The 12,447-nt window shown below is 36.9% G+C and overlaps 1 protein-coding gene across 1 annotated transcript in view; it reads left to right on the forward strand.

The window, feature by feature from the left end:
* Positions 1-10,112: 10,112 nt before the first annotated feature.
* The window catches only part of Il1rapl2 (interleukin 1 receptor accessory protein like 2), a 479,341-nt gene continuing 477,006 nt past the window's right edge, over positions 10,113-12,447 (forward strand). Inside the window, exons 1-2 of the mRNA XM_090327149.1 lie at positions 10,113-10,140; positions 10,260-10,533. Coding sequence (XP_090183275.1) covers positions 10,113-10,140; positions 10,260-10,533 — 302 coding nt within the window. The remainder of the gene's footprint in view (positions 10,141-10,259; positions 10,534-12,447) is intronic.

Consider the following 12,447-nt stretch of genomic DNA (forward strand, 5'->3'; position numbering starts at 1 on the left):
GCAACAGGAGTAGTAGCTTTTCTTTTCCCTTTTTCAATTTTAACTTGGACTAGCAGGAAGCTAAAGAGCCACACTGAGCAATTAATGGATCTCTGGGAAGTATTTGCTGTGCACCAACATTATACTGGGACCTTTGACCTAAGCTACTTCATCTGAGTCTCCTGGCAAGAGGAGGGAGTGATTTGCTCATACTACAACCTTGTATACTGTTCACTCCATCTCTGGCTGGATCATCATGTCAGCTGCTGTGACATTAGTCAATGCCTGTGCCCACGAGCATTTTAGAGATGAGACAGTGGAAAAGTTCCACTCTCTGATATAGCACAATAATAAGAGTTCTATAACTGAGATTAAAAAATCTATCTGTCATATGTAGCTCATACTTATGTGAGTAGTACTGTTTAAGAGAACAAGATCTGGAATCAATCTTGTTATAGGACCATGGGAAAGACATTTATCGACTATTTCATTTTGTACAAATATAAACCTGGAAATGTCTATAATGAGTATTTCATAAGAGCCATTTGAAGATTGAGTCAATACATGTGTAGCACTTCAAGCACTGCCTGATTGACAATAAGCAGTTTAGAATCTCTCCTATTATTAACGTTATTAACATGATTATCTTTATTAATGCTATGTCTTAGTTCCTAAGTCCCTGAAACATGACAAAGACCCTGTAAGGTATGACTTTCTCACTCATTTATAAGAAACCATCATTCCTTACAGTAGCATTAATTTCAATTATAATGTTCACATGGTTGGACTAATAGCAATATCTGTAAGACCTCATAATTATGCCCCCTTTTCAGATGCATACTAAATTTCTTAGATATCATATTAATTATTGTAATAGCAATATGGTAGAAATGATCATTGTTGTAAAATTATCTGTATTTCACAGGCAGGAATAAATAATACTATTTTCTACCCGTTATTATGATAGTTAGTTAAATAATAATCACAGTGGTAACTTTTACCATACTATATAATTACAGTATACTATTTCTCAGAATAGAAAAGACAATGACACTAGGCTTTCCAAGATGTTGGTTACTACAGGGTTTTTGCTTATTTTTTGTTTCTAGTGGTGAAGATTGGACACAGGGTCTTATGCATTCCAGACAAGTGCTATACTACAGAGATACTTTCCTAACTCACTATGACTTTTTTTTTAAAGATACAGTATCTGGGCACATAGTAGCTAGGATACAGTAGTGGCTCACATTTGTAAGTCCAGCTACTCAAGAGGCTGAGATCTGAAGATTGCCATTCAAAGACAATATGACATGAAAATCCTTGAGAATCTCATCTCCAATTAAACATGCAGAAACTGGAAATATCACTGTGACTCAAAGTGGTAGAGCACTAGCCCTGAGCTGAAGGGCTCAGGAATAGCAACTGGGCCCCGAGTTCGTGCCCCATGACTGATTACCCCTAAAAGAAATGATAGAGTATCTGCAATAATGTTTTCCTGGTTGTGACCAAATAAAAACTGAACGCCAGAGTTTCTTAACAGTATATATAATATTAATTATATTTATCAGTTATTATTCCAAATTATACTTACTGTATAGTTCATAGGCTATATGTAATGGTTAATTGAATTGTGATTATTTACTGATTGATGACATCATTTAATTGTGACTTTAATTATAATACTGGATACTATAAAATTTAAATAAAACATATCATGCACCTGAAATTATACATGCACACCATCATACCAGGCTAACATTGTTCCAGATGGAAATCTCATTTTATTTTTTCTTGACTGGTCCCAAATTCTGATTCTCCTAAGTAGCTATGATTGCATGTCACCATACTTACCCCTTAAAATGTTTTATCCATTAAAATTTAAGAAAGCCAATGAGGAAAGTATATTGCAACAAAACAGGAAAAATATGAAAAGGGCCTAGGCTTCATTATCTTTGAGGATACAGAGAAGTAAGAGTTTAGTAACTGTGCAAAGGGCACAGAGGTCAATGGGAAGGGAAAGAAAAAATTCAGGGATGACTCCTCAAGTTTTGCCTTCAATGCTTGTGAAGGAAAATGGCAGGCAGGACACTTTGGGCAGAGAACAGAAAGTCACTGAGCAAAAAGCCTGTTAGAACAGTTACTGCAGTGCTGTTTCCCATCGGCGACTTGCCTGGGCCTGCCTTCCCTCTACCATCAGTGCATTCAAGGAGAACTACCAGCTAGGTAATATTTCCCCCAAACACTCATCAGGCCTCAGGAAATCAGATGAGGAGCTAGTTTTAATGCCTCTATGTGACTTCATCGCTACAATATTACTGAGGCTCCTTCATTGACAAAGACCAAACAAATGATCTTGACAAAGCATTGCACAGACCCTGTAATGAGAGGGAAATAAATATGGTTGTCAACCCATGATTAAGCATAATGACTAGGTTGAAATGAGATGAGGGACTTCATTTCAGCAGAACTTTCCCATTGATGAATAGTAGGGGGTAAAAGTGTGAAAGGAGGCATATAATCGAATTCATAAGAATGCAAAAATGATTTTAAATACCCGAAGCAATAATCATTTATGGTATTTACAGAACTAGAGCAGTGAATCTTCTTTCTTTTGATGGATCTTCAAGCACAAATGAAATTTAGACATCAATATTTTCCCACATAATGAACTTTACTGAAAAAGAAATGATGAACAATTCTCTTCATATTTCTATGTTTGAAGCAAATAGGCAAATATCTAGCAACAAGAGTACAAGATATTCTCTTCTTATGCTGAGGGATGTCCATGGGAGGCAGACACAAGTCCACTGTGATAGGTATAAATAGAAAGTAGCCTTTAGGTAGGAATAGTATGAAGAAAATACAAGGCATTTAATGCTCACATTAAAATAGTAAAATCAAAGATGATGATATGTATTCAATAATATATAAAATAATATGTAATTAGTTCAAATGCCATGATAACATGCATCACTATTGCTTGAGGATACTGGTGAGAATTACATGGGCATCTTTAGATTCTTAATTTTCTTATTTATTTATTTGCTTATTTGTTTGTTTATTGAATGTGTGTCAATTCTGGGGCTTGAACTCAGGCCCTAGGTGCTCTCCCTTAGCTTTTTGCTCAAGACTGACAATCTAACATCTGAGCCACAATTCCACTTTTGGCTCTTGGATTAATTGGAGATAAGAGTCTCACAGACTTTTCTGCCCTGGCTGATTTTGAACCAACATCTTCATATTTGAGTGATTAGGATTGTAGGTGTAAACAAATGATAACTAGATGCTTAATTTTAAATAAATTGATAAGGGTCAAATAAAATGGACTTTTACAACTGAGAGGGGGAACAGAGGAGGAAAACAAGGAAAGGGTACCAATGTTTGAAAAGAAATGTACTCATTACCTTATGTAAGTGTAACCCTTCTATATCAACTTTAAAATTAAATTAAGTTAAAAGATTACATAATTTTTTCCAAGGTTTAGAACTCATAAAGTACATGGATTGTTAATAATTCGTTACATTTTAGACGCTGTATATAACTCCCATATAAATAATTGGCATGTGTTACTCAATGACTGCTAGTCTCACAATGGCATCTATTTGGAGATAAAATATTTATCAAGTGGAAAGACCTACTCTACTAGAAAGGCATAAATCATAGGGAACACATAGGATAATGTGGATATTAATGTGTAAATTTTAACCTTTTACTAGCTCATGAGATAAAATGATAAAAAGCAAGATGAGACAGAATATGAAGCACACAAAAATTAAGAACCCAAGTTCTGAATACTGGTGGCTCATGCTTTTAATACCAGTTACTAAGAAAGCTGAGATCTGAGGATTACAGTTTGAAGTCAGTCCAGTCAGATAAATCTGAGAGATGCATATTTTCAATTAGCTAGTATAAGCCAGAACTGGAGGTGTGGCTCAAATTGTACAGTGCCACCCTACAGCAAAATTCAAGCCACAGAGTATCTGAGTTCAGGCTGCAGTACTAGCATATACATGTGCACACACACATACAGCACAGGTTTTGGATTCCAAAATGCACACACTCAACTTGGGTGTGTGCATTGTGACAGCTTTAGTCATCTCAGGCAACTCACCTAAGCTATATTATTTTGTTTTCAGCTTACTAAAATGGGAATAGTGAGTCTTTCCCTTTCTAGAAATTAAAATATGAAATATATGCAAACGAAAAAGCATCCAGCACAATTCCTAGTTGTTGGAAGCTCCAGTGAATCCCTGTAGCTGCTGCTATTGTCTTTCTTCTGAGAGGAGTCATTCAACTGGTGTGTGTGTGTGTGTGTGTGTGTGTGTGTGTGTGTGTGTGTGTGTGTTACATGGTTCCTTGGTTTGAGAAAGATCTTAGCGATATTCTCAACCTTTGGTTCTGTCATCTACAATAGTACATGTAGGTGAGGTAGATGTTCTGCAAATTCCTTCACAGCAATCAGCAGCTGACCACTAACAAATTTTTAGTTTTAGAAATTAGGCAGGGAAAACCTGTGCTAGACAAAAACTTGGGCAGCTCGCCCTCTTGTGGTAATTTTATGAATTGCCCCCTGTAATTGCCCTGTTAATTTACACATAGAAGTAATAAGATCGAATGGGATAATGTTGATATATTTCCCCCCACAAACCTGGCTTAATAAATAAATTTGTTAATCAAAAATACATAATAAACCATATCGAACGTATATATCAGTTAATGTACTTCATTTGCAATACATATTTCCATCAAGTTGTCTGGAGTTTGCATGTGCATGTGCAAATGAGCCATTTTATCTAACAAATAATTTCTACTTCTTAGGGGCAGGAAATTCCGAATTAATGATATTGTACAGAAGTATACATCTTATTTCCCTTTCCACACACTCATAAAATAATTGTAATGTACATTAATTTTCCTGTGCTCATTATTTTTCCCATTGAAACAATATTTTTATTGTTAATAATATTAGCTCTTGTCACAGGATTTATAAATGTATCATGAGTCTCTGTTTTATAGCAAGACAGGTACTTCCAGACTTCTCTTGGTGGTCTTTTTGAGAAAGCAATAAGCATGTCTGCAAGGAGGTTAAATAGGCTTGTTGGGTGGGATATCCACCTAGGGCACTTTGCAGCACTGCATTCATTCCAAGGTTCTCCTTGTGATAAATGTAAATCACATGTATGTTGCCATGCTCTTTTTTCCAGTCCTGGGCTTGAACTCAGAACCTGAGCCCGGTCCGTGGGGTTTCTCAAGGCTGGTGTTCTACCACTTGAGCCACCGCACCACTTCTGGCTTTTTCTGTATATGTTATACTGAGGAATTGAACCCAGGGCTTTGTGCATGCTAGGCAAACACTCTACCACTGTGCCACACCCCCAGCTCTGCCATGTTCATATATACAATTTATATATACTCCTTGTTTTAAATCTGCATGTCAAGCTCCATTAGCAGGCACCTGTTTAAAGATTGCAGTGGAAGCGACTGAAATAGAAACCGACCTGCGTTTTAAAAAGTAGCTTTCTTCATCCTAATTGTTTTGGAGAACTCAAATATTGAAGCATTTTTCTGCTGGCAAGATTGAAGCAAGTAATAAATTTGAGGGACTCATAGAGATTTAAATCAAGAAAACAGAGTCGAGAATTTAAAGGAACACAATTGTTCATTTTCAATACCTGAATTTCTATCCGTAAGACTAAAGATTGAGCAGAAAAATTGGGAAGCTAGAAATGGAGGTATTTTTAATGTGGACCGGCATATTTATCATTCTATTGATCAATTATGCAGCAGAGGTCATGTATACATCACTCCCATTTTTAATATGTTTTCTATATAACAAGCTCCATGAATTACCTGATTTCACTATTGGGAGGGCACAGTCTCCCTCAGTGCCCCTTTCCACATTTATAGTCATTGAGGCAATTTGTTAAATCATCAGTGAGCAAAGTTAGTCTATTTGGACAATACTTTTCTCAGAAACCTTGTATGTAGCCTCTGCTTAGCCAGCTGCCATTGAGGAGGTAAACAGAATAGAACGTGGCAGCACCATGAGTTGGAGAACTGTGCTGATGAGGTTGAGTTCACATATTGGCTTCCTTTGTAGACTTCTCAATTCAGCTAGATTACTAATGTGGCCATCCCCTGCAACACCATCAGCTGTACCACACATCTATTCATTCTGCTGTTTGCCAAATGCATATGAAGCATCAACATTAAAAATGATTGGAACGTATGATGTCATCATTATAAACGGTTCGTGACATCTAATGACACTTGCAGAAGTCAGTTGTATGTGATTGCACAACTTCTCTTGCCTTTTCATGATCTGCTGGCATCCCTTAGTTCCTGCCTCTTAAACTCTGAGATGTTCTAGATGTCCTGCTGCTTCACCCTGGCTTTACAACTGACATTCTAGGCCTCTTATCTAGGTTTGTGCTTCTTAGCTGTGTTACTCTTCTCAACTCTTAAAAATAAATTCACCAGGGCCGGGAGTTTGGCCTAGTGGTTAAAGTGCTTGCCTAGCATGCATGAAGACCCGGGTTCGATTCCTCGGTACCACATACATAGAAAAAAGCTAGAAGTGGTGCTGAGGCTCAAGTGGTAGAGCTCTAGCCTTGAGAAAGTCCAAGGACAGTGCTCAGGCCCTGAGCTCAAGCCCAGGACTGGCAAAAAATAAATAAATAAATAAATAAATAAATAAATAAATAAATAAATTTACCAGACCTTATTCCATTCATTCTTTACCTGCATTTGGGTTTCTAAGAATAGAATTCCAATGAAAACAAACAACATCACCTTGTTAGAATCTAGGAGTGGGCTGATGTTCCTTAGATATAAGGCTATAATGCCTTAGCTCATCGAGATATATTTCTAGTGGCCAAAGTTCAGTGTGAGAAAATATTTGAAACTTGCAGGCTTCCACATATCCTGAACATCATGGTCTTTGTCGATTATATGGGAAAATTCACTTAGTTATCTTGAGTGATCTTCTGGGGGAACCATGGAACTATGAATACGAAGAGAGAAGAACAGAGGGGATCAATGATATAAGTCATTTTATCTTTTATTGAATTTTATTCTCTGACTATTGGCTACTTTATAACTTAGTACTCCCACTCTGATTTGCAAAGCAAGGGGGCAAATTGCTCCTATGTGTTTTATAATCAGGTGCTTGTGGCTCAAGTAGTACCCAAGATACCTGAAATTACAGAATGTAATTTAATATAAATGTAATAGAGTGCTGTTAACTGTAATTGTTGGTACTTTGTAGCAATTGTTTTGATTCTTTTCAATACCAAGTATTTTCTCATTAATTATGATCCAAAATATCACTTGCAGATTATAGTACAGACTATGCAACAGGCAAATTAGAGGAGGTAACTAAGGGAAATTTCAGGACAGAAGAAAGGTAATGCCAAAAGTTTCAAAGTTTCTGTTACTTATTCTTTAATTTATTTTATTTTATTGTTGGGGTGATGTACAAAGGGGTTGCAGTTATATTCATCAGGTAGTCTTTCTACAAACCTGAGGCTAGCCTCAAACTCATGATCTTCACTCTCCTAAGAGATACAAATGGTTTTCTGTTTGTTTGTTTTTGATTTTTACTGTTAAGCAGCTACTTTTACACTTTGCAGTTAGTTACTCAAAAACTCAAAAACATTTACTTCTGGGCTCCAGTGACTCATGTCCATCATCCTAGCTACTCACAAGGCTGAGATAAGATCATGGATCAAAGCCAGCCTGGACAAAAAGTCTGTAAGACTCCATCTCCATGGCGGGGGAAACAAGATGATTGGGAGGGGGTGGGTGGAGGAAATTGGGGACAAAAACATGAGAAGGGGCATCAACATGTGAGAAGTAATGAACCTACTACCTGACAAATGTAACTGCAACCCCTCTATACATTACTATGGAGTGAATACAAAGATCCCTAAGCTATAGCCAGTAATCAATGTATATGTTGTCCAGTCTGTTGAACCTAGTGCTGACAGTAAACAATGGTCATGAAAGTTTATAGTGAGGGCCATGAATGTGACCTAGTGGTAGAATAATTTCATAGCATGCATGAAGCCCTGGGTTCAATTCCTCAGTACCACATGCACAGAAAAAACCAGAAGTGGTGCTGTGGCTCAAGTGGTAGTGAACTAACCTTGAGAATCCCCAAGGATAGTGCCAAGGTCCTGAGTTCAAGCCCCAGGACTAACAAAAGAAAAAAAGAACATAGTGATGAATCTGGTACCATTGAATACTCAACAAAGGTTAAAATACTCTTCAGTACATATTTAACCAGAGTTGTTTATCTAGTATTTATTACTAGTATATATCTTTTGCACTATATGAGAAGATAAAGCAGCTTGTATTAAAAGCCCATGTGCAGCAATATAGTAAAAACACGAGATGAGAAAGTACTCGAGGGTTGGATCCCAGTTACAGAGAACTAGCCTAACATGTTACAGGCTCTAGACTTGCTCCCTAGACTATGAAAAATGCTCATAATAATTAAAACAAAAAAAAACCCATGGAGTTGAAATATTTTCTTGGACTGTAGACCCCTTCAAAGATAAGAGGAAGATCAAAATCTCCCTTAAGAAAAATGCCTATGAAAATTAACACGTTGTTTTGACAACACCCTCTGCCTGCATGTCCTTGAACTCCAGTTGAATAACACTTTTCATAAAGACACTGAAAGCCTGAGATCTGATCATTATTATACTTGAGCTTTGCCTTTAGCTTTGAGCTTCCTGACAACTGAGGTTAAAGATTAAATGCACTGGGTTACAAAGTTCTCAACATTTGAAAGAAGGAAACAGATCATTCCACAAAACCATGAGCAAAACATATAATTTTAAAATGACAGTGTTTATGCATTTCATGAAATAGTTATCACAATAAAGAATAATCAAGAATGTAGCAAACTTTAATGAAATTCTTTTAAAATAATTTATGGCAAGTAGAATATCTATGCTAATTCCATTGATTAGCAATTGAATTAGCCATACCATCCCATTTCTAACCTTCTGGAAAATAAGGAATTTACTTAATATATATATATATAATATGTGTATTATATATATATATATGTATATTAGGGGGGAGAGTGCTGGTACTGAGGCTTGAACTCAGGTCCTCATATAATTCTTATTTTCTTGCCCACTGATGGTACTCTACAACGTGAGCCATGTTTCTAGTCTAGCATTTTGCTGGGTAATTCGAGACAGTCTCACAGATTTTTTTTTGCCTGTCTTCTTTGAACTAAGATCCTCCATGTCTCAGTCCCAAAGCATCTGGAGTTAGAGACATGAGCCAGTGGCACCTGGTGTTGTATCATGCTTTTATGATGAATTTATCTACTTAATAATATTTGATTAAAGCTGACATTAATATCTTATACTCCAATGAACAAACATCAGCTAAAAAGTAAGAGAGACATGTTTGAAAAGGAATCAACGGTGATTAAATATCTGCTATTCATAGCAGGTTATATCATTGGAAAGTGGCATTGTGTATGATAGCAAGTAATCTCTTTAGGTACCCACTGTTCTAACCCCAACATTACACTCTCCAAGGCAAATCAGTAACTCAGAGGCTACTGTCACAATTATCGATCTTGGCAATACAGCAATGAGTTAAGAAGATATTCTCTGGAATCAGAGATTGACTGTCCATCATTTATTAAGTGTGTGACTTTGGGCCAGGTCATTCATTTCTCTGAGTCTCAGTGTTCTTACCTGTAAAATAAGAATAGGAATATTAATCTCAGGCTTATTTCTAGCTGTGCAAAGTTCTCTTGCCAATATTTATGTTGAGGGGATCTTGCCCAATACTCAGTTGAGTCTCCAAAAACCCACCTGTGAGTGTCATATCAGTAGTCCTATTTCAGAGGATCTTACAAAGTAAATACTATGTGGCTATGAAAAGCAAGTAAGCTGTCAGGCTACTTGGCTGGAAGTAGAACCAGGCTGTGGGCTCCAAGGACAACCCTACAGCCATAAGTGCTAGGGTTCCTTGTAGGATCTTGTTTACCTTGACCAAGAGAATGGGAAAAAAACTAAAAGGCACAGAGTTCCAATGAGATGTCTGCTTACTAAAGTACAAGTAAGGTAATGAACTATCCATCCCATAGGGTCCCTGGGAAGATGGAACAAAGTAATCTAGGTAAAGAAGGTAAGTCAGAGAAGCAGTTGCCTCAGAAAATTCTCAGGATGTGATGGCAATGAATTGCTCTTAGCCATCCTCATCAACTGTGTTCATTGCATCTCATACCTTGTCTGGTTTTCTTGCAGTGGATGGCTGTATTGACTGGTCAGTGGATCTCAAGACATACATGGCTTTGGCAGGAGAACCAGTCAGAGTGAAATGTGCCCTGTTCTACAGTTACATCCGCACCAACTACAGCATGGCCCAGAGTACTGGGCTCAGACTTATGTGGTACAAAAACAAAGGTGATTTAGAAGAGCCTATCATCTTCTCAGAGGTCAGAATGAGCAAAGAAGAAGACTCAATATGGTTTCACTCAGCTGAGGCCCAAGACAGTGGATTCTATACTTGTGTTTTAAGGTGAGTGTTGTGGGAAAATATTGTTCAGTCCCTTGGACAGTAGCTTTTTGCTTTTAGCCGTATATGCCTGACATGATACACTAGAGTACTTGCCTTTTTAACATTATTTTTAAATAGCTGGACAAGATGGTTTACAATTCAACACACCAATTTATGAGTACAATGTATCTTGCTCATTGTTACCTTGCCTATCCTTCTTTTCTATCTCTTCCAACTCCATACAACACAGTAATTTACTTAAATCAATGTTCACATCTATGCATTTAATGTATGACTTTATCTACCTTCCCATCCTTTCTCCATTTGTACCTTTGACCTCATCCTTCCAACAACACATATTTCAGCTTCCTGGTATTCATTTTGACCCCAGATAGTGTTTGAAAGTGTGCACTACATGAGACCTTCAGTAAATTTGATTCTAATCATAATTTGGAGCTACATAGCAAATTCTTATCAGATTGTCAGAAAGTAGTATTCCCATGTACTGTGTGTGCTTATTTAATTTAGAAAATTTTGTGACTCATTTCTTTTCCAACTCCACCCCTGCCCTAGGGTCTTATATTAACAATTTCTTTTTCCCATTGAGCCAGTTGGCTCAGTGATCTTGATATCTGGCCATGAAAATGATCTCAAGAATCCTTCTAGCCAAGGTATCACTTTTCTTCATGACAAATAGCTTCAGATGCTTCTGGGAGATTTCTTAGCAAATGAGCTACTGGTGATAGTTTTTGTAGAATTTTCAATGAGAGTTTGACTCCGCTGTATCTGAATATTCAGCATAGAACTCTATGAATACAGTCATCCTGAGTTTGGGGATAGTGTGCTGAGAAGATAATCAGACATAATTCTTGCTTGGAGAAAGTTTACCGCAGAGGCAATCTGTTTTGTCTTTAGAGATTCCACAGTATACTCTCCCTCCCTCCCCCCACTTTCACTGCAGTGCTAGGATTTAGGATCTCTTATCTCAGAGGCTGCATTAGGAATTAGGTAGCTGAGATGACATTTAAGTCACCTTTCAGTTCTGCCATTTTGAAAGTCTCTGACCTTGCTCACTAGGGAGCTGCACTCTACTATTTGATTTTAACTTCTTAGAAATAAAGACCCTTCTTATTTTTGTCTCCTGTGGACTTTGACACCAAAGCTATGCAACTTCTTCATCAAAAGCCCTTGGAACTCTGGCCAGAACTCATTGTTCTAAAGGCCAGAAGAACAATGTGGTGTCTAAACAGAGTACTTTCTTGAAACCTTAAAAAATCACTGTTGTATACGTGTAGAAGGGGTATGGGGAGAACAAATGGTGAGCTTAGTTTCTGTCTGAAGCAGGCAAAATCCACAGGATGTTGGCCAAAACAGCAATCATTTTTATCACATCCTTAGTGATGAATATGCTCTTGTACAGCTTTTGGAAAAATATAGAAGTAGATGTAATTCATCTTTAGCGACCAAAACTTTTCCAGGATGTTTTCATTCTTTTCTTGTCATCCTCTCTTTTTTCATATTTTCTATTTTATTTCATTGATTTTAGGCATTTCCATACCCATATGACCTGTAGTTAATTATTGCACAATTAGATCCTTCATAAGGTAAGTCCACCTCCACTTCCGTACGTACCAAAGAGCATAGAACTGCTTTTCCATTTCTTTATTAATGCTTATTTTTCCACAGTCTTTAAGATAATTTTCTGAAATGTAAGCAACCACAGAAACAAAAGGAACTTCAGATTCTAACTGAAAATGCAAAATAAAATGAGTTGAATCTTGTTCTTTGTAATTATCTATTCTTGTTTTGATTCCATATGTTTTTCCATTATACATTCTAATCTTTGGATGTTTTTACTTGTATATTAATAAGTGAGAATGATCTCAAGTTCTCATTTATTTTCCTGAGAATAAGATCTGTATTTCACTTTATTGC

Source organism: Megascapheus bottae, chromosome X (assembly GCF_031878675.1).
Source record: "Megascapheus bottae isolate mThoBot1 chromosome X, mThoBot2.hap1, whole genome shotgun sequence".
Lineage (NCBI taxonomy): Eukaryota > Metazoa > Chordata > Mammalia > Rodentia > Geomyidae > Megascapheus > Megascapheus bottae.